This window comes from Anomaloglossus baeobatrachus, chromosome 5 (genome assembly GCF_048569485.1).
Source record: "Anomaloglossus baeobatrachus isolate aAnoBae1 chromosome 5, aAnoBae1.hap1, whole genome shotgun sequence".
Classification (NCBI taxonomy): domain Eukaryota; kingdom Metazoa; phylum Chordata; class Amphibia; order Anura; family Aromobatidae; genus Anomaloglossus; species Anomaloglossus baeobatrachus.
In genome coordinates this window covers 7,723,153-7,745,956 of record NC_134357.1, presented here as the reverse complement: position 1 = coordinate 7,745,956, position 22,804 = coordinate 7,723,153, and the positions used below count along the sequence as shown (strand labels likewise).

Sequence of the window (22,804 nt, the reverse complement as noted above, 5' to 3'; positions counted from 1 at the left end):
TTGTAAGCTCTTCTGGTCACCAGGGTCCTCTCTCTCTCCTGTAGAGTGTAAGCTCTTATGGTCAGTAGGGTCCTCTGTCTCCTGTAGAGTGTAAGCTCTTCTGGTCAGTAGGGTCCTCTCCCTCCTGTAGAGTGTAAGTTCCTCTGGTCAGTAGGGTCCTTTCCCTCCTGTAGACTGTAAGCTCTTATGGTCAGCGAAGTCCTCTCTCTCTCCTGTAGAGTGTAAGCTCTTATGGTCAGTGAGGTCCTCTCTTCTGTAGAGTGTAAGCTCTTATGGTCAGCAGGGTCTTCTCCTGTAGAGTGTAAGCTTTTCTGGTCAGTAGGGTCTTCTCTCTCCTGTAGAGTGTAAGCTCTTCTGGTCAGCAGGGTCTTCTCTCTCCTGTAGAGTGTAAGCTCTTCTAGTCAGCAGGGTCTTCTCTCTCCTGTAGAGTGTAAGCTCTTATGGTTATCAGGGTCCTCTCTCTCCTGTAGAGTGTAAGCTCTTCTGGTCAGTAGGGTCTTCTCCTGTAGAGTGTAAGCTCTTATGGTCAGCAGGGTCTTCTCTCTCCTGTAGAGTGTAAGCTCTTCTGGTCAGCAGGGTCTTCTCTCTCCTGTAGAGTGTAAGCTCTTCTGGTCAGCAGGGTCTTCTCTCTCCTGTAGAGTGTAAGCTCTTCTAGTCAGCAGGGTCTTCTCTCTCCTGTAGAGTGTAAGCTCTTATGGTTATCAGGGTCCTCTCTCTCCTGTAGAGTGTAAGCTCTTCTGGTCAGTAGGGTCTTCTCCTGTAGAGTGTAAGCTCTTCTGGTCAGCAGGGTCTTCTCTCTCCTGTAGAATGTAAGCTCTTCTGGTCAGCAGGGTCCTCTCTCTCTTTCTCCTGTAGAGTGTAAGCTCTTATGGTTAGCGGGGTTCTCTCTCTCTCTCTCCTGTAGAGTGTAAGCTCTTATGGTTAGCGGGGTTCTCTCTCTCTCTCTCTCCTGTAGAGTGTAAGCTCTTATGGTTAGCGGGGTTCTCTCTCTCTCTTCTGTAGAGTGTAAGCTCTTATGGTCATTGGGGTCCTCTCTCTCCTGTAGAGTGTAAGCTCTTATGGTCAGTAGGGTCCTCTCTCTCTTTCTCCTGTAGAGTGTAAGCTCTTATGGTCAGCAGGGTCTTCTCTCTCCTGTAGAGTGTAAGCTCTTCTGGTCAGTGGGGTCTTTTCTCTCTTGTAGAGTGTAAGCTCTTCTGGTCAGCAGGGTCTTCTCTCTCCTGTAGAGTGTAAGCTCTTCTGGTCAGTGGGGTCTTCTCTCTCCTGTAGAGTGTAAGCTCTTCTGGTCAGTGGGATTGCTGTTAATGTGATTACGTCCTCTCAGCCGTCGTTCCTTTTTCATGCAGGATACCACAACTCCAGGCAAGGAGCGGAAGCTGCGGTCGCCCCTGCAAAGCTTATTGTCTCTTGATAATGACCCCAAATTGTTTGGGACTATAAATCAAGTCGCCCGAGCCACCACCTGCCACTACTGTGGCCTGTCCGGTAAGGAGAGACGATCTGCAGGCAGCTGAGCACACATACGGCAGATTTCTGCAGCATTGTTACATTGATAGTTAATATTCACATAGGATTTCATGATCTCGGCAGCACAATCTGGTTACACGGGACGATGCGCTGCCGAGAAGCTTCAATATCATCTCACCCGACGATAGTGTTTTGCTCGTCCGCATAGTGACTATGGACTTGTTTAGACAGTTGGGACCAGGCGTTCCTAGGAACATATTATAGGGGTGAACATGGCCGATTTCAGCTTTGGGAATCTCGTCAGGCCGTACATAGAGCATTGTTTTGCTTCATATGTTGAACGCTGGGCCCTTCTAAGATCAAGTTTTGTCTCGTATCCAGGAAGCCGGCGCTGCTCTCGTTGCCTGCAGACATATTACTGCTCCGTGGAGTGTCAGAGGCAAGACTGGAAGATTCATACTGTGATCTGCCGGCCAGCCACACCGTGAGTGACAGCGCCCCGCCTGTCTCGCGCCCCGCCTGTCTCGCGCCCCGCCTGTCTCGCGCCCCCTGCCTCTCTCGCGCCCCCTGCCTCTCTCGCGCCCCCTGCCTCTCTCGCGCCCCCTGCCTCTCTCGCGCCCCCTGCCTCTCTCGCGCCCCCTGCCTCTCTCGCGCCCCCTGCCTCTCTCGCGCCCCCTGCCTCTCTCGCGCCCCCTGCCTCTCTCGCGCCCCCTGCCTCTCTCGCGCCCCCTGCCTCTCTCGCGCCCCCTGCCTCTCTCGCGCCCCCTGCCTCTCTCGCGCCCCCTGCCTCTCTCGCGCCCCCTGCCTCTCTCGCGCCCCCTGCCTCTCTCGCGCCCCCTGCCTCTCTTGCGCCCCCTGCCTCTCTCGCGCCCCCTGCCTCTCTCGCGCCCCCTGCCTCTCTCGCGCCCCCTGCCTCTCTCGCGCCCCCTGCCTCTCTCGCGCCCCCTGCCTCTCTCGCGCCCCCTGCCTCTCGCTCCCTCTCTGAAGCTTTTCTAACATGAATGACGTTTTTCTTTCTGAATCATTTTTTTCATTTTTCCCATTTCAGGAAGGAGATGGAGGGGAATAATTGTCTGAATGGAGAAGACCCTGTGAGCCGAGGATCCACACCGGTAACCTGGGGCTGGGGTGTTCTTCCTTCTTTTATTTTTAGGCTGGGGGCTCCCAATAACCTTGGGTCTCCCCGGCCTGAGAATATCAACCCCCAGCTGTTGAGCTTTATCTTGGCTGGGTATCAAAATTGAGGAGGACCACATGGCATTTTTTTAAAAAAAAAAACCAAAAACATTTATTTAAATAATTAAAAAAAGCCTCATGCAGTTCCTCTTATTTTTATACACAGCCAAGGTAAGCGCAGGGCCGGGGGCTGCAGCCTGTAGTCGTATTCTTTCTGTGCTGATTATCAGAATATTGGGGGACCCTATGCAAATGTAATTAGTTTTACACTGTAGAGACGCAGACAGCATGTGATTCCAACCAATCACAGAGGCTGTCACACTGGGTGGGGGTGTGGTCTTACTGCAACCAATCAGATGCCAGGAGTGTCAGTGGGCGGGGGAAGCAGTGAATATGCATGAGGGTAATGAGCGGCCCCAGAAGTAGCGTTACAGCCGCGTGGGAGAATCTGTATATAGAGACTCATCTGGGAATTGGCGTCCGGGCAGCTGTTGAGGATTTATCCAGTTAGACCCGCCGATCCCTGGGATCTGTGGCTCGCCCATCTCTACTCCCCACCTCTCTGCTTGTGAAGAAGCTCCTGAACTTTGTAGGTTTTTCTTTTTCGCTCCTAATTGGGAGACCCAGACAATTGGGTGTATAGCTACTGCCTCCGGAGGCCGCACAAAGTACTACACTTAAAAGTGTAAGGCCCCTCCCCTTCTGGCTATACACCCCCCCGTGGGAGCACGGGTCCCTCAGTTTTTTGCTTTGTGCGAAGGAGGTCAGACACGCACGCATAGCTCCACTATTTAGTCAGCAGCAGCTGCTGACTATGTCGGATGGAAGAAAAGTGGGCCCATACGGGGGCCCCCAGCATGCTCCCTTCTCACCCCACTTTCTGTCGGTGGTGCTTGTTAAGGTTGAGGTACCCATTGCGGGTACGGAGGCTGGAGCCCACATGCTGATTCCTTCCCCATCCCCATTAGGGCTCTGGGTGAAGTGGGATTTTACCGGTCTCCAGGCACTGAGACCGTGCTCCATCCGCAGCCCCTGGAGAAGCCGCTGGATATGGAGCTGAGTATCGTCAGGGACATGGCCCTGCTCCGTCAAGGTACTCTGTGTCCCCGTGCATACGCGCGCACACCGCAGCATTGCTGGGTGTGTTAGTGCGCCGGGGACAACAGCGCTGCTGCGCTTGTGCCATTTCCTCACTTCAGCTTAGCTGAGTGGGTAGACTCAGGGAGAACGGTCGCGCCGGCCGCTGGGACTGCGACGCGGCTGGGACTTGTGGTGCGCCGGGGACTTCCGCGCTGACCGTGCATATATCACGGCCGCGCTTATTACTACAGTCCCCGGCTTTTGCGGCCTAGTTCGTTCGTTCCCGCCTCCGCACCTGCCAGTCAGGAGGAGGGCGGGACGCTGTACAGAGCATCAGCGCTGAGGGCTGGAGTCGTTTTTACATACTCCAGCCCTCACACCAGGCACAGTAGGACGCAGTTTCCCGCACTTTGTTTGTGGCACGCCCACGGTCCGCCCCTCTTCACAGAACGCCGGCAGCCATTCCTGCCTGCACGCTGAGCTGCAGAGGGGAGACGGGGAGACCCAGACACGGGATTCTACGGCCTCATACCCGATTTTCAGCGGGCGGTAAGCAGCCCTCAAGGGCTCACCCCCAATTGTGCCGTTTGTATACTGAGTATTTTGTGTTTGCAAATACTTTGTACTGTACGGTCGCTGGTGATTCTCGGCTATATACCCTCCTAGATTACAAGGAGGCAACAGCATGTCGTCCGCAAAACGCAAGGGTGCCAAGGCACAGACATTATATGCTGCCTGTACCGCATGTGGGGCTGCTCTACCGGCAGGTTCCACTGACCCCCATTGTGTGCAGTGCTCGGCCCCTGTGCAACTTGCACAGCCGGGGCCTCTGCTGGACGTGACCCAGGGTGTACCACCTGTGAATGCTGTCCAGGTGACAGGAACGGAGTTTGCAGCTTTTGCTGACAGATTGTCTATGACCATGTCAAAGATTCTTGAAACATTGCAGTCTAGACCAGTAACTCAGACCATGGACACTGTGGCATCATTGCTCCCTGGTCCCCCTCAGCTGGAACACTTCCAAGCTCCGGGGGTGTCACATGCACCCCAGGGTGACGATTCTGACTCAGACAACAGTCCCAGACAACCTAAGCGGGCTCGTTATGAGGGGCCCTCAACTTCGTCTCACTGGTCAGGATCCCAGCGGGACGAATCTATGGGTGATGAGGCGGATGTAACTGATCAAGATTCTGATCCTGGGACCGCTCTCAATCTGGATACACCGGATGGTGACGCCATAGTGAATGATCTTATAGCGTCCATCAATAGGATGTTAGATATTTCCCCGCCAGCTCCTCCTGAGGAGGAGGCAGCTTCACAGCAGGAGAAATTCCATTTCAGATATCCCAAGCGTAAATTAAGCTCTTTTCTGGACCACTCTGACTTTAGAGATGCAATCCAGAAACACCACGCTTATCCTGAGAAGCGGTTTTCTAAACGGCTTAAAGATACACGCTATCCTTTTCCCCCTGACGTGGTCAAGGGTTGGACCCAGTGTCCCAAGGTGGACCCTCCAATCTCCAGGCTTGCAGCTAGATCCTTAGTTGCAGTAGAAGATGGAGCGGCACTTAAAGATGCCACTGACAGGCAGATGGAGCTCTGGCTGAAATCCATCTATGAAGCTATTGGAGCGTCGTTGGCGCCAGCTTTTGCAGCCGTGTGGGCACTCCAAGCCATTTCAGCTGGGCTTATACAAGTCGACTCGGTCACACGTACATCTGCCCCGCAGGTGGCACCATTGACCTCTCAAATGTCTGCATTCGCGTCTTACGCGATTAATGCTGTCCTGGACTCTACGAGCCGTACGGCGGTGGCGTCAGCCAACTCCGTAGTTTTACGCAGACCCCTGTGGTTGAGAGAATGGAAGGCAGATTCTGCTTCCAAGAAGTGCTTAACCAGTTTGCCTTTCTTCGGCGCTCTATTGGGAGACCCAGACGATTGGGTGTATAGCACTGCCTCCGGAGGCCACACAAAGCAATTACACTAAAAAGTGTAAGGCCCCTCCCCTTCTGGCTATACACCCCCAGTGGGATCACTGGCTCACCAGTTTTCTGCTTTGTGCGAAGGAGGTCAGACATCCACGCATAGCTCCACTGTTTGTAGTCAGCAGTAGCTGCTGGCTATATCGGATGGAAGAAAAGAGGGCCCATATAGGGCCCCCAGCATGCTCCCTTCTCACCCGCGGTGGTGCTTGTAAGGTTGAGGTACCTATTGCTGGTACAGAGGCTGGAGCCCACATGCTGTTTTCCTTCCCCATCCCCCTGAAGGGCTCTGTGGAAGTGGGATCTTGCCGGCCCCCAAGCCCTGAGGCCGGGCTCCATCCACAGACCCAGAGAACCTGCTGGATTTGGAGCATGAGTACAGTCAGGGACAAGGCCCTGCATCATTCAGGTACTCGGTGTCTCCGGCAGGCACGGACACTCTCAAGGCTTGCTGAGCGTTATAGTGCGCCGGGGACAGTAGCGCTGTGCGCTGGGGTTAGGTCACTGCAGCTTTGCTGAGTGACGTTACATGTTGGGAACTACTGCGCCGACCGCTCCTGGAGCGGCGGCGCAGCTGCGACTTGTGGTGCGCCGGGGACTTTGCGCCGACCGCGCTTTTACGGCGGCGGCGCTTCTAACTTTAGCCCCCGGCTTCTGCGGCCTAGCGCCGCTTCGTTCCCGCCCCCACCCTGTCAATCAGGGTAGGGGAGAGACGCTGCTCAATTGGCAGCGCCGAGGGCTGGAGCTTTATTTACATGCTCCAGCCCTCTCACTAGGCACAGTGGGAAGCAGGCTTCCCGCTCTTCGTCTGTATACGCCCAGGGCCCGCCCCCCCTCTCCACAAGGACGCCGGCAGCCATTACACATGCAGTCTGGCTGGGGAAAGGCAGCAGGCTCTGGGAGACCCAGACTAAAGGGATTTCGGCGACCACACACCCGCTCCTAAGCGGGCGGTAAGCAGCACTTTAGTGCTGGCCCCACTAGTGCCTCAGTGTTATATTAGTGTACTTTTTTCTTGGTACCATATATATATATAGTTGCACTGTAAGGTCGCTTCTTGGCTGGACACCCTGTACTGCTCTGAGGAGGCAGCAACATGTCATCCGCAAAACGCAAGGGTGCCAAGGCACAGGCTGTGTACACTGTTTGTACTGCATGTGGGGCTGATCTACCGGCAGGCTCCAACGACTCTCATTGTGTGCAATGTTCAGTCCCAGTGGCACTTCGTCAGCCAGAGCCTATGGTGGTAGTGGCCCAGGCAGAGTCGCCTGTGAACCCTGCCCCGGTGACGGGGACAGACTTTGCAGTTTTTGCTGATAAAATGTCTGTGACTATGACAAAAATCCTGGAGACCTTGCAGTCCAGGCCAGTTACTCAGACCATGGACACTGCTGTGTCTATGCTCTCCGGTCCCCCTCAGTTGGAACTAATCCGTACTTCAAGGGGGTCTCAGGCATCACAGGCTGAAGTCTCTGACTCAGACGACAGTCCCAGGCAGCCTAAGCGAGCTCGCTGGGAAAGACCCTCGACGTCATCACACTGCTCAGGGTCTCAGCGAGAAGAGTCTCTCTGTGATGAGACTGAGGACGGTGATCAGGATTCTAATCCTGAGGCCCCTCTCAATCTGGATGCCCCTGATGGTGACGCCATGGTTAATGACCTTATATCGGCAATTAATAGGCTGTTGGATATTTCTCCCCCAGCCCCTTCTGCAGAGGAGGCAGCTGCACAGCAGGAGAAGTTCCATTTCCTGTATCCCAAGCGTAAATTAAGTGCTTTTTTGGACCACTCTGACTTCAGAGAATCGATCCAGAAACACGACGCTCATCCAGACAAGCGTTTCTCTAAACGTTCTAAGGATACCCGTTATCCTTTTCCCTCTGAGGTGGCCAAGCGCTGGACCCAGTGTCCAAAGGTGGATCCCCCAATTTCCAAGCTTGCGGCTAGATCCATAGTCGCAGTAGAGGATGGCGCTTCACTTAAAGATGCCAACGACAGACAGATGGACCTTTGGTTGAAATCTGTCTATGAAGCTATCGGCGCGTCGTTTGCTCCAGCATTCGCGGCCGTGTGGGCGCTCCAAGCTATTTCAGCTGGTTTAGCACAGGTGGATGCTATCATACATCCAGCAGTACCGCAGGTGGCGTCCCTAACTTCGCAAATGTCTGCGTTTGCGACCTATGCTATCAATGCTGTCCTAGAATCTACGAGCCGTACCGCTATGGCGTCCGCCAATTCTGTGGTTTTGCGCAGAGCCTTGTGGTTAAAGGACTGGAAAGCAGATGCTGGTTCCAAAAAATGCTTAACCAGCTTGCCATTATCTAGAGACAGACTGTTTGGTGAGCCATTGGCTGAAATCATAAAACAGTCCAAGGGTAAGGACTCTTCCTTACCACAGCCCAGAGCAAGTAAACCTCAACAGAAAAAGTGGCAGTCGAGGTTTCGGTCCTTTCGAGGCTCGGGCAAGGCCCAATTCTCCTCGTCCAAAAGGACTCAGAAAGAACAAGGGAGCTCAGATTCCTGGCGGGCTCACTCACGCCCCAGGAAAGCAAATGGAGGAACCGCTTCCAAAGCGGCTACCTCATGACTTTCGGCCTCCTCCCTCCGCATCCTCGGTCGGTGGCAGGCTCTCCCGCTTTTGCGACATTTGGCTGTCACAGGTCAAAGACCGGTGGGTAACAGACATTTTGTCTCGCGGGTACAGAATCGAGTTCAGTTCTCGGCCTCCACTTCGGTTCTTCAGAACCTCCCCACACCCCAACCGAGCAGATGCCCTGCTGCAGGCGGTGGACTCTCTAAGAGCAGAAGGAGTCGTGATCCCTGTCCCCCCTCAGGAACGGGGGCGAGGATTTTACTCCAATCTCTTTGTGGTTCCAAAAAAGGACGGCTCCTTCCGTCCTGTTCTGGACCTAAAACTGCTCAACAAGCATGTGAACGCCAGGCGGTTCCGGATGGAATCCCTCCGCTCAGTCATTGCCTCAATGTCTCAAGGAGATTTCCTAGCATCAATAGACATCAAAGATGCTTATCTCCACGTGCCGATTGCTACAGAGCACCAACGCTTTCTACGCTTCGTGATAGGAGACGACCATCTCCAGTTCGTAGCTCTGCCATTTGGTCTGGCGACAGCCCCTCGGGTGTTCACCAAGATCATGGCGGCAGTGGTAGCAGTCTTGCACTCTCACGGACACTCTGTGATCCCTTACTTGGACGATCTACTGGTCAAGGCACCCTCTCAAGAGGCATGCCAACTCAGCCTGAATGTTGCACTGGAGACTCTCCAGGCGTTCGGGTGGATCATCAACTTCCCAAAGTCAAATCTGTCACCGACCCAATCACTAACGTATCTTGGCATGGAGTTTCATACTCTCTCAGCGATAGTGAAGCTTCCGCTGGACAAGCAGCGGTCTCTACAGACTGGGGTGCAGGCTCTCCTTCAAAGTCAGTCGCACTCCTTAAGACGCCTCATGCACTTCCTCGGGAAGATGGTGGCGGCAATAGAGGCGGTTCCGTTTGCGCAGTTTCATCTGCGTCCACTTCAATGGGACATTCTCCGCCAATGGGACGGGAAGTCAACATCCCTGGACAGGAAAGTCTCCCTTTCCCAGACGGCCAAGGACTCTCTGCAGTGGTGGCTCCTTTCCACCTCATTATCACAGGGAAGATCCTTCCTACCACCGTCCTGGGCGGTGGTCACGACAGACGCGAGTCTGTCAGGGTGGGGAGCAGTGTTTCTCCACCACAGGGCTCAGGGTACGTGGACTCAGCAGGAGTCCACCCTTCAGATCAATGTTCTGGAAATCAGAGCAGTGTATCTTGCCCTACTAGCCTTCCAACAGTGGCTGGAAGGGAAGCAGATCCGAATTCAATCGGACAACTCCACAGCGGTGGCATACATCAATCACCAAGGGGGGACACGCAGTCGGCAAGCCTTCCAGGAAGTCCGGCGGATTATGATGTGGGTGGAAGCCACGGCCTCCACCATATCCGCGGTTCACATCCCCGGCGTAGAAAACTGGGAAGCAGACTTCCTCAGTCGCCAGGGCATGGACGCAGGGGAATGGTCCCTTCACCCGGACGTGTTTCAGGAAATCTGTCGCCGATGGGGAAGGCCGGACGTCGACCTAATGGCGTCCCGGCACAACAACAAGGTCCCAACCTTCATGGCACGGTCTCGCGATCAAAGAGCTCTAGCAGCAGACGCCCTAGTGCAAGATTGGTCGCAGTTCCGGCTCCCTTATGTGTTTCCACCTCTGGCACTCTTGCCCAGAGTGCTACGCAAGATCAGATCCGACTGCAGCCGCGTCATACTCGTCGCTCCAGACTGGCCGAGGAGGGCGTGGTATCCGGATCTGTGGCATCTCACGGTCGGCCATCCGTGGGCACTACCAGACCGACCAGACTTACTGTCCCAAGGACCTTTTTTCCATCGGAATTCTGCGGCCCTGAACCTGACTGTGTGGCCATTGAGTCCTGGATCCTAGCGTCTTCAGGCTTATCCCAAGGGGTCGTTGCCACCATGAGACAGGCTAGGAAGCCCACGTCTGCTAAGATCTACCACAGAACGTGGAGGATATTCTTATCCTGGTGCTCTGCTCAGGGAGTGTCTCCCTGGCCATTTGCATTGCCTACCTTTCTTTCTTTCCTGCAATCTGGGTTAGAAAAAGGTTTGTCGCTCGGCTCCCTTAAAGGACAAGTCTCGGCGCTGTCCGTCTTTTTTCAGAAGCGTCTAGCACGACTTTCTAAGGTGCGCACGTTCCTACAGGGGGTTTGCCATATCGTTCCCCCGTACAAGCGGCCGTTAGATCCATGGGATCTGAACAGGGTACTAGTTGCCCTCCAGAAGCCGCCCTTCGAGCCTCTGAGGGAGGTTTCACTTTCTAGACTATCACAGAAAGTGGCTTTTCTGGTAGCGATCACATCTCTTCGGAGAGTGTCTGAGCTGGCAGCTCTGTCATCCAAGGCTCCCTTCCTGGTCTTCCACCAGGACAAGGTAGTGCTGCGCCCCATTCAGGAGTTTCTCCCGAAGGTGGTATCCTCTTTTCATCTTAATCAGGATATCTCTTTGCCTTCGTTTTGTCCTCATGCAGTTCATCGGTATGAGAAGGATTTACATTTGTTAGATCTGGTGAGAGCACTCAGAATCTACATTTCCCGCACGGCGCCCCTGCGCCGTTCGGATGCACTCTTTGTCCTTGTCGCTGGTAAGCGCAAAGGGTCGCAGGCTTCTAAGGCCACCCTGGCTCGACGGATCAAAGAACAAATTCTTGAAGCCTACCGTTCTGCTGGGCTTCCGGTTCCATCAGGGCTGAAGGCCCATTCTACCAGAGCCGTGGGTGCGTCCTGGGCATTGCGTCACCAGGCTACGGCTCAACAGGTGTGCCAGGCAGCTACCTGGTCGAGTCTGCACACTTTCACCAAACATTATCAGGTGCATACCTATGCTTCGGCGGACGCCAGCCTAGGTAGAAGAGTCCTGCAGGCGGCAGTTGCCTCCCCGTAGGGGAGGGCTGTCTTCGCAGCGCTAACATGAGGTATTTCTTTACCCACCCAGGGACAGCTTTTGGACGTCCCAATCGTCTGGGTCTCCCAATAGAGCGCCGAAGAAGAAGGGAATTTTGTTACTTACCGTAAATTCCTTTTCTTCTAGCTCTTATTGGGAGACCCAGCACCCGCCCTGTTGTCCTTCGGGATTTTTGGTTTGTTTGCGGGTACACATGTTGTTCATGTTGAACGGTTTTCAGTTCTCCGAGGTTACTTCGGAGTGAATTTGTTTAAACCAGTTATTGGCTTTCCTCCTTCTTGCTTTTGCACTAAAACTGGTGAGCCAGTGATCCCACTGGGGGTGTATAGCCAGAAGGGGAGGGGCCTTACACTTTTTAGTGTAATTGCTTTGTGTGGCCTCCGGAGGCAGTGCTATACACCCAATCGTCTGGGTCTCCCAATAGGAGCTAGAAGAAAAGGAATTTACGGTAAGTAACAAAATTCCCTTCTTTCCTCCAATCTGATTGTGGGGGACCTAAAACTGCTCAACAAGCACGTGAAGGCCAGGCGGTTCCGGATGGCATCCCTCCGCTCCGTCATTGCCTCAATGTCGCAAGGAGATTTCCTAGCATCAATAGACATCAGGATGCTTATCTCCACGTGCCGATTGCTCCAGAGCACCAACGTTTGCTACGTTTCGTTATTGAACACGAGCATCTTCAGTTCGTACCCTGCCCTTCGGTCTGGAGACAGCCCTACGGGTTTTCACCAAGTTCAGGGCAGCAGTGGGAGCAGTCCTGCACTCTCAGGGTCACTCGGTGATCCTTCCTTGGACGGTCGACTTGTCAAGGCATCCTCTCAAGAGGCATGCCAACACAGCCTGAACGTAGCGCTGGAGACTCTCCAGAGTTTCGGGTGGATCATCAACTTCTCAAGGTTAAATCTGACACCGACCCAATCGCTGACATATCTGGGCATGGAGGGTCACGCTCCCTCAGCGATAGTGAAGCTTCCGCTGGACAAACAGCGTTCACTACAGACGGGGGTGCAGTCTCTCCTTCAAGGCCAGTCACACCCCTTAACACGCCTCATGCAGAGGCAGTCACTTTCGCGCAGTTTCATCTGCGTCCACTCCAATGTGACATTCTTTGCCAATGGGATGGGAAGTCGACGTCCCTGGAAGGAACGTCCCCCTTCTCAGACGGTCAAGGACTCTCTTCAGAGGAGTCCATCCTTCAAATCAATGTGCTGGAAATCTGGGCAGTGTATCTTGCCCTGCAAGCCTTCCAGCCGTGGCTGGAAAGCACACACATCCGAATTCAGTCGGACAACTCCACAGCGGTGGCATACATCTACCACCAAGGCGGAACACGCAGTCGGCAAGCCTCCCAGGAAGTCAGGCGGAGCCTGATGGGGGTGGAAGACAGAGCATCCACCATATCCGCAGTTCACATCCCGGGCGCAGAAAACTGGGAAGCAGACTTCCTCAGTTGCCAGGGTATGGACGCAGGGGAATGGTATCTTCACCCGGACGGTTTTCACGAAATCTGTCAACCCTGGGGGATGCTGAACGTCGACCTAATAGCGTCTCGGCACAACAACAAGGTTCTGATTTTCATGGCGCGGTATCACGATCAAAGAGCTCTGGCGGCAGACGCCTTAGTTCAGGTTTGGTCGCAGTTCCAGCTAACCTATGTGTTTCCCCCTCTGACACTGCTGCCCAGAGGGCTACGCAACATCAGGTCCGTTTGCCGCCGCGCCATCCTCATCGCCACGGACTGGCCGAGGAGGTCGTAGTACCCGGATCTGTGGCATCTCACGGTCTGCCAACCGTGGGCACTACCAGACCGGCCAGACTTACTGTCCCAAGGGCCGTTTTTTCCATCTGAATTCTACGGCCCTGAACCTGACTGTATGGCCTTTGAGTCCTGAATCCTAGCGTCTTCAGGATTATCTCAAGACGTCATTGCCACCATGAGTCAGACTAGAAAACCGACGTCTGCCAAGATCTACCACAGGATGTGGAGGATATTCTTCTCTTAATGATCTGCTCAGGGAGTGTCCCCCTGGCCATTTGCATTGCCTACTTTTCCTTCCTTCCTGCAATCGGGTTTGGAAAAAGGTTGTCACTCGGCTACCTTAAAGGACAAGTCTCAGCGCTATCTGTATTCTTCAGAAGCGCCTAGCACCACTTCCTCAGGTACACACGTTCCTGCAGGAGGTTTGTCACATTGTCCCTCTGTACAAACGGCCGTTAGACCCATGGGATCTGAACAGGGTACTAATTGCTCTCCAGAAGCCGCCCTTCGAGCCTCTGAGGGATGTTTCACTCCGACTTTCCCAGAACGAGGCCTTTCTGGTTGCGGTCACGTCTCTTAGGAGAGTGTCCGAGCTAGCAGCGCTGTCATCCAAAAGCTCCCTTCCTGGTGTTTCACCAAGGCAAGGTAGTGCTGCGCCCGATTCCGGAGTTCTCCCTAAGGTGGTATCCCCCTTTCATCTCAATCAGGATGTTTCCTTACCTTCCTTTTGCCTCATCCATTTCATCGATATGAAATGGATTTGCATTTGTTAGATCTGGTGAGAGCACTCAGAATCTACTTTTCCCGCACGGCGCCTCTGCGCCGCTCGGATGCACTCTCTGTGCTTGTCGCTAATCAGCGTAAAGAGTCGCAGGCTTCCAAATCCACCCTGGCTCGATGGATCAAGGAACCAATTCTTGAAGCCTACTGTTCTGCTGGGCTTCCGGTTCCATCAGGGCTGAAGGCCCATTCTACCAGAGCCGTGGGTGCGTCCTGGGCGTTACGACACCAGGCTACGGCTCAACAGGTGTGCCAGGCAGCTACCTGGTCGAGTCTGCACACTTTCACCAAACATTATCAGGTGCATACCTACGCTTCGGCGGACGCCAGCCTAGGTAGAAGAGTCCTGCAGGCGGCAGTGGCCTCCTCGTAAGGGAGGGCTGTTTCTGCAGCTCTAACTTGAGGTATTAATTACCCACCCAGGGACTGCTTTTGGACGTCCCAATCGTCTGGGTCTCCCAATGGAGCGCCGAAGAAGAAGGGAATTTTGTTACTTACCGTAAATTCCTTTTCTTCTAGCTCCTATTGGGAGACCCAGCACCCGCCCTGTTTCCTTCGGGATTTTTGGGTTTTTTCGGGTACACATGTTGTTCATGTTGAACGGTTTTCAGTTCTCCGATGTTACTTCGGAGTGAATTTGTTTAAACCAGTTATTGGCTTTCCTCCTCCTTGCTTTAGCACTAAAACTGAGCAGCCCGTGATCCCACGGGGGGTGTATAGCCAGAAGGGGAGGGGCCTTACACTTTTTAGTGTAATGCTTTGTGTGGCCTCCGGAGGCAGTAGCTATACACCCAATCGTCTGGGTCTCCCAATAGGAGCTAGAAGAAAAGGAATTTACGGTAAGTAACAAAATTCCCTTCTTTTCTTTCCTTCCTGCAGTCTGGGTTGGAAAAAGGTTTGTCGCTTAGCTCCCTTAAAGGACAAGTCTCTGCGCTATCCGTATTCTTTCAGAAGCGCCTGGCGCGACTTCCTAAGGAACGCACGTTCCTGCAAGGGGTTTGTCATATCGTTCCCCCTTACAAGCGGCCATTGGAACCCTGGGATCTGAACAAGGTTCTAATTGCTCTCCAGAAGCCACCTTTCGAGCCTATGAAGGAGATTTCCTTTTCTCGGCTTTCACAGAAAGTGGCTTTTCTGGTGGCAGTCACGTCTCTTCGGAGAGTGTCAGAGCTGGCGGCGTTATCTTGCAAATCTCCCTTCCTGGTGTTTCACCAAGACAAGGTAGTACTGCGTCCAATTCCAGAGTTTCTTCCCAAGGTGGTATCTTCCTTTCATCTCAATCAGGATATCACTTTACCATCTTTGTGTCCGCATCCAGTTCACCAATTTGAAAAGGGTTTGCATCTGTTGGACCTGGTGAGAGCACTCAGGATCTACATTTCCCGCACGGCGCCTCTGCGCCGTTCGGATGCACTCTTTATCCTGGTCGCTGGTCAGCATAAAGGGTCGCAAGCTTCCAAATCCACCCTTGCGCGGTGGATCAAGGAACCAATTCTTCACGCCTACCGTTCTGCTGGGCTTCCGACTCCTTCTGGACTGAAGGCCCATTCTACCAGAGCCGTGGGTGCGTCCTGGGCATTACGGCATCAGGCTACGGCTCAGCAGGTGTGCCAGGCGGCTACCTGGTCGAGTCTGCACACTTTTACCAAGCATTATCAGGTGCATACCTACGCTTCGGCGGATGCCAGCCTAGGTAGACAAGTCCTTCAGGCGGCGGTGGCCCACCTGTAAGAAAGGGCTGCCTGACAGCCCGATCACGAGGTATTCTTTTACCCACCCAGGGACTGCTTTTGGACGTCCCAATTGTCTGGGTCTCCCAATTAGGAGCGAAAAAGAAGAAGGGAATTTTGTTTACTTACCGTAAATTCCTTTTCTTCTAGCTCCAATTGGGAGACCCAGCACCCGCCCTGTTTTTTCTTAGGGTATTTGTTTTTCGGGTGCACATGTTGTTCATGTTGATAAGTTACGTTCTCCGATATTGTTTATCGGATTGAATTTGTTTTTGAAACAGTTATTGGCTTTCCTCCTTCTTGCTTTTGCACTAAAACTGAGGGACCCGTGCTCCCACGGGGGGGTGTATAGCCAGAAGGGGAGGGGCTTAACACTTTTGAGTGTAATACTTTGTGCGGCCTCCGGAGGCATAGCCTATACACCCAATTGTCTGGGTCTCCCAATTGGAGCTAGAAGAAAAGGAATTTACGGTAAGTAAACAAAATTCCCTTCTTTTCTTTGTCGCTCTATTGGGAGATCCAGACAATTGGGTGTATAGGCTATGCCTCCGGAGGCCGCACAAAGTATTACACTCAAAAGTGTTAAGCCCCTCCCCTTCTGCCTATACACCCCCCGTGCTCCCACGGGCTCCTCAGTTTTTTGCTTTGTGCGAAGGAGGTCAGACACGCACAGCACAGCTCCACAGATTAGTCAGCAGCAGCTGCTGACTATGTCGGTTGGAAGAAAAGTGGGCCCATATAGGGCCCCCAGCATGCTCCCTTCTCACCCCAGTCTTGTCGGCGGTGTTGTTAAGGTTGAGGTATCCATTGCGGGTACGGAGGCTGGAGCCCACATGCTGCTTTCCTTCCCCATCCCCCTCAGGGCTCTGGGTGAAGTGGGATCCTATCGGTCTCCAGGCACTGAGACCGTGCTTCATCCACAACTCCTGTGGAGCCTGCTGGATAGGAGCCGGGTACCGTTCAGGGACATGGCCCTGCTACGTGAAGGTACTCTGTATCCCTGTGGGGACCGCGCACGACAACACCTCAGCTTTGCTGGGTGTGCTAGTGCACCGGGGGACCGGGTTAAACTGTGCCATTACACACTCAGCGTCGCTGAGTGTGTTTATATGTAGGGGCTACCGCGCTAACCGCCGCTGCCATAGGAAACTGCGGCGCGGCTGGGACTTGTAGTTCGCCGGGGACTTCGGCGTTGGCCGCGCTTTTACGGCGGCCACGCTTATACTCGAGTCCCCGGCTTGGCTTGCGGCCTAGTTTCCCTTTCTCCCGCCCTCAGCCCTGACAGGCAGGGGAAGGGCGGGACGCTGCACGGAAGAGCAGCACTGAGGGCTGGAATATGATTTCCATACTCCACCCCCCTCACTGTGCACAGTGTGAGCACCTCGGCTACGCCCACGGCTCCCTCCTCTCGTCAGGACGCCGCAGCCATTTTCTGTCAGCTCCTACGACGCTGCAGAGAGGGACAAACCCTGAGAGACCCAGACACGGTCTCTGGTGGCCTCATAACCGCTTTAGGCGGATGGTAAGCAGCACCTGTGGTGCTAGCCTCATGGTGCTGTAGTGTACTGATACATTATTTGTTTATAGTATATATTTCTTCGGCGCTCCATTGGGAGACCCAGACGATTGGGTGTATAGTACTGCCTCCGGAGGCCACACAAAGCATTACACTCAAAAGTGTAAGGCCCCTCCCCTTCTGGCTATACACCCCCAGTGGGATCACTGGCTCACCAGTTTTCTGCTTTGTGCGAAGGAGGTCAGACATCCACGCATAGCTCCACTGTTTAGTCAGCAGCAGCTGCTGACTATGTCGGATGGAAGAAAAGAGGGCCCATACTAGGGCCCCCAGCATGCTCCCTTCTCACCCCACTTTATGTCGGCGGTGTTTGTTAAGGTTGAGGTACCCATTGTGGGTACGGAGGCTGGAGCCCACATGCTGTTTTCCTTCCCCATCCCCCTGAGGGGCTCTGAGGAAGTGGGATCTTACCGGCCCCCAAGCCCTGAGGCCGGGCTCCATCCACAGACCCATGGAACCTGCTGGATACGGAGCTGGGTACCGTTCAGGGACAAGGCCCTGCGACATTCAGGTACTCTGTGTCCCAAACAGGCCGCGCACATTCCAGACTTGCTGGGTGTGCTAGTGCGCCGGGGACAGTAGCGCTGCGCGCTGGGGTTACAGTCACTACAGTTTTTCTGAGTGACTTTATGTGTTGGGGACTGCCGCGCCGGCCGCCCCTGGAGCGGCGGCGCGGCTGCGACTTGTAGTGCGCCGGGGACTTAGCGCCGACCGTGCTTTTACGACGGCGTCGCTTATAAATTTAGTCCCCGGCTTCTGCGGCCTAGCTCCGCTTCGTTCCCGCCCCCACCCTGTCAATCAGGGCAAGGGAGAGACGCTGTACGATTAATCAGCGCCGAGGGCTGGAGCCTTATTTACATGCTCCAGCCCTCTCACTGAGCACAGGGGGACGCAGGTTTCCCGCTCTTCGTCTGCACACGCCCAGGGCCCGCCCCTCTCCATAGGACGCCGGCAGCCATTCCTACATGCAGTCTGGCTGGAGAACGGACACAGGCTCTGGGAGACCCAGACAAGGGATTTCTGGCGACCACACACCCGCGTTAAGCGGGCGGTAAGCAGCACTTTAGTGCTGGCCCCACTAGTGCCACAGTGTTATTTTGGTGTATTTTTTTTTCTCTATACCATATATATATGTATATATATATTGCACTGTAAGGTCGCTTCTTGGCTGTATACCCTATCTTGCTCTGAGGAGACGACAACATGTCATCCGCAAAACGCAAGGGTGCCAAGACACAGGCTGTAAGCGCTGCTTGTGCCGCTTGTGGGGCTGATCTACCGGCAGGTTACAATGACCCCCATTGTGTGCAATGTTCGGTCCCTGTGCCACTTCGTCAGCCGGAGTCTATGGTGGTAGTGGCCCAGGCAGAGTCGCCGGTGAACCCTGTCCCGGTGACGGGGACAGAGTTTGCAGTTTTTGCTGACAAAATGTCTGTCACTATGACAAAGATACTAGAGACCTTGCAGGCCAGGCCAGTTACTCAGTCCATGGACACTGCTGCGGCAACGTTCCCCGGTCCCCCTCATTTGGAGTTAATCCGTGATTCAAGGGGGTCCCAGGCATCTCAGCCTGACGGCTCTGATTCAGATGACAGTCCCAGGCAGCCTAAGCGTGCTCGCTGGGAGAGACCCTCCACGTCATCACGCGGATCAGGGTCTCAGCGAGAAGAGTCTCTACATGATGAGACAGAGGAGGGTGATCAGGAGTCTAATCCTGAAACCGCTCTCAATCTGGATACTCCTGATGGTGACGCTATGGTAAATGACCTTATAGCGGCCATCAATAGTCTATTGGAAATTTCTCCCCCTGCCCCTTCTGCAGAGGAGGCAGCAGCACAGCAGGAGAAGTTCCATTTCCTGTATCCCAAGCGTAAACTGAGTACTTTTCTGGACCACGCTGACTTCAGAGAATCAGTCCAGAAACACCATGCTTACCCAGACAAGCGTTTCTCCAAACGTCTTAAGGATACACGTTATCCCTTTCCCCCTGACGTGGTCAAACGCTGGACCCAGTGTCCAAAGGTGGACCCCCCAATCTCCAGGCTTGCGGCTAGATCCATAGTTGCAGTGGAGGATGGGGCTTCACTTAAAGATGCCAATGACAGACAAATGGACCTTTGGTTAAAGTCTGTCTATGAAGCTATCGGCGCGTCGTCTGCTCCAGCATTCGCGGCCGTGTGGGCACTCCAAGCTATTTCAGCTGGCCTGGCACAGGTGGACTCTATCATACGTCCAGCAGTGCCGCGAGTAGCGTCCCTAACCTCGCAAATGTCTGCGTTTGCGACTTACGCTATCAACGCTGTCCTGGACTCTACAAGCCGTACCTCAATAGCGTCGGCCAACTCTGTGGTTTTGCGCAGAGCCTTGTGGTTAAAGGAATGGAAAGCGGATTCTGCTTCCAAAAAATGTTTAACCAGCTTGCCGCTATCTGTAGATAGACTGTTTGGTGAACAATTGGCTGAAATCATTAAACAATCCAAGGGTAAAGACTCCTCCTTACCCCAGCCCAGATCAAGCAAACCTCAACAGAGGAAGTGGCAGTCGAGGTTTCGGTCCTTTCGAGGCTCCGGCAAGACCCAATTCTCCTCGTCCAAAGGGACTCAGAAGGAGCAAAGGAGCTCAGATTCCTGGCGGGCTCACTCACGCCCCAAGAAAGCAACCGGAGGAACCGCTTCCAAGGCGGCTGCCTCATGACTTTCGGCCTCATCCCTACGCATCCTCGGTCGGTGGCAGGCTCTCCCGCTTTTGCGACATTTGGCTGCCACAGGTCAAAGACCGGTGGGTAACAGACATTTTGTCTCACGGGTACAGGATAGAGTTCAGTTCTCGTCCTCCGCCTCGGTTCTTCAGAACCTCCCCACATCCCGACCGAGCAGATGCCCTTCTGCAGGCGGTGTGCTCACTAAAAGCAGAAGGAGTGGTGATCCCTGTTCCTCAGCAGGAACAAGGGCAAGGTTTTTACTCCAATCTCTTTGTGGTTCCAAAAAAGGACGGCTCGTTTCGTCCTGTTCTGGACCTAAAGCTGCTCAACAAGCATGTGAACGCCAGGCGGTTCCGGATGGAATCCCTCCGCTCCGTCATTGCTTCAATGTCTCAAGGAGATTTCCTTGCATCAATAGACATCAAAGATGCTTATCTCCACGTGCCGATTGCTACAGAGCACCAACGTTTTCTACGTTTCGTGATAGGAGACGACCATCTCCAGTTCGTAGCTCTGCCATTTGGTCTGGCGACAGCCCCACGGGTTTTCACCAAGGTCATGGCGGCAGTGGTAGCAGTCTTGCATTCTCAGGGACATTCGGTGATCCCTTACTTAGACGATCTACTTGTCAAGGCACCCTCTCAAGAGGCATGCCAACACAGCCTGAATGTTGCGCTGGAGACTCTCCAGACTTTCGGGTGGATCATCAACTTTTCAAAGTCAAACCTGGCACCGACTCAATCACTAACGTATCTTGGCATGGAGTTTCATACTCTCTCAGCGATAGTGAAGCTTCCGCTGAACAAGCAGCGGTCACTACAGACAGGGGTGCAGTCTCTCCTTCAGGGTCAGTCGCACCCCTTAAGGCGCCTCATGCACTTCCTAGGGAAGATGGTGGCAGCAATGGAGGCAGTCCCGTTCGCGCAGTTTCATCTGCGCCCACTTCAATGGGACATTCTCCGCCAATGGGACGGGAAGACAACTTCCCTAGACAGGAAAGTCTCCCTTTCTCAGACGGCCAAGGACTCTCTGCAATGGTGGCTTCTTCCCACCTCATTAACGCAGGGAAGATCATTCCTGCCCCCATCCTGGGCAGTGGTCACGACAGACGCGAGTCTGTCAGGGTGGGGAGCAGTTTTTCTCCACCACAGGGCTCAAGGGACGTGGACTCAGCAGGAGTCCACCCTTCAGATCAATGTTCTGGAAATCAGGGCAGTGTATCTTGCCCTATTAGCCTTCCAGCAGTGGCTGGAAGGAAAGCAGATCCGAATTCAGTCGGACAACTCCACAGCGGTGGCATACATCAACCACCAAGGAGGGACACGCAGTCGGCAAGCCTTCCAGGAAGTCAGGCGGATTCTGATGTGGGTGGAGGAAAGAGCATCCACCATATCAGCAGTTCACATCCCGGGCGTAGAAAACTGGGAAGCAGACTTCCTCAGTCGCCAGGGCATGGACGCAGGGGAATGGTCCCTTCACCCGGACGTGTTTCAGGAAATCTGCCGCCGCTGGGGGGTGCCGGACGTCGACCTAATGGCGTCTCGGCACAACAACAAGGTCCCGACCTTCATAGCGCGGTCTCGCGATCAAAGAGCTCTGGCGGCAGACGCCTTAGTGCAAGATTGGTCGCAGTTCCGGCTCCCTTATGTGTTTCCACCTCTGGCACTCTTGCCCAGAGTGTTACGCAAGATCAGATCCGATTGCGGCCGCGTCATACTCGTCGCCCCAGACTGGCCGAGGAGGTCGTGGTTCCCGGATCTGTGGCATCTCACGGTCGGCCGACCGTGGACACTACCAGACCAAACAGACTTGCTATCTCGAGGGCCGTTTTTTCCATCTGAATTCTGCGGCCCTCAACCTGACTGTGTGGCCATTGAGTCCTGGACCCTAGCGTCTTCAGGGTTATCTCAAGACGTCTTTGCCACTATGAGACAGGCTAGGAAACCAACGTCCGCCAAGATCTACCACAGGACGTGGAAAATTTTCCTGTCGTGGTGCTCTGCTCAGGGTTTTCTTCGTCACTCCATTGGGAGACCCAGACGATTGGGTGTATAGTACTGCCTCCGGAGGCCACACAAAGCATTACACTAAAAAGTGTAAGGCCCCTCCCCTTCTGGCTATACACCCCCAGTGGGATCACTGGCTCACCAGTTTTCTGCTTTGTGCGAAGGAGGTCAGACATCCACGCATAGCTCCACTGTTTAGTCAGCAGCAGCTGCTGACTATGTCGGATGGAAGAAAAGAGGGCCCATACTAGGGCCCCCAGCATGCTCCCTTCTCACCCCACTTTATGTCGGCGGTGTTTGTTAAGGTTGAGGTACCCATTGTGGGTACGGAGGCTGGAGCCCACATGCTGTTTTTCCTTCCCCATCCCCCTGAGGGGCTCTGAGGAAGTGGGATCTTACCGGCCCCCAAGCCCTGAGGCCGGGCTCCATCCACAGACCCATGGAACCTGCTGGATACGGAGCTGGGTACCGTTCAGGGACAAGGCCCTGCGACATTCAGGTACTCTGTGTCCCAAACAGGCCGCGCACATTCCAGACTTGCTGGGTGTGCTAGTGCGCCGGGGACAGTAGCGCGGTGCGCTGGGGTTACAGTCACTACAGTTTTTCTGAGTGACTTTATGTGTTGGGGACTGCCGCGCCGGCCGCCCCTGGAGCGGCGGCGCGGCTGCGACTTGTAGTGCGCCGGGGACTTAGCGCCGACCGTGCTTTTACGACGGCGTCGCTTATAAATTTAGTCCCCGGCTTCTGCGGCCTAGCTCCGCTTCGTTCCCGCCCCCACCCTGTCAATCAGGGCAAGGGAGAGACGCTGTACGATTAATCAGCGCCGAGGGCTGGAGCCTTATTTACATGCTCCAGCCCTCTCACTGAGCACAGGGGGACGCAGGTTTCCCGCTCTTTGTCTGCACACGCCCAGGGCCCGCCCCTCTCCATAGGACGCCGGCAGCCATTCCTACATGCAGTCTGGCTGGAGAACGGACACAGGCTCTGGGAGACCCAGACAAGGGATTTCTGGCGACCACACACCCA

At 54.4% G+C, this 22,804-nt stretch overlaps 1 protein-coding gene across 1 annotated transcript in view; it reads left to right on the top strand.

The window, feature by feature from the left end:
- The window catches only part of TDRD1 (tudor domain containing 1), a 130,097-nt gene that overhangs the window by 4,175 nt on the left and 103,118 nt on the right, over window positions 1-22,804 (top strand). Inside the window, exons 3-5 of the mRNA XM_075348125.1 lie at window positions 1,344-1,482; window positions 1,846-1,948; window positions 2,513-2,576. Of these exons, the coding sequence (XP_075204240.1) occupies window positions 1,344-1,482; window positions 1,846-1,948; window positions 2,513-2,576 (306 nt within the window). The remainder of the gene's footprint in view (window positions 1-1,343; window positions 1,483-1,845; window positions 1,949-2,512; window positions 2,577-22,804) is intronic.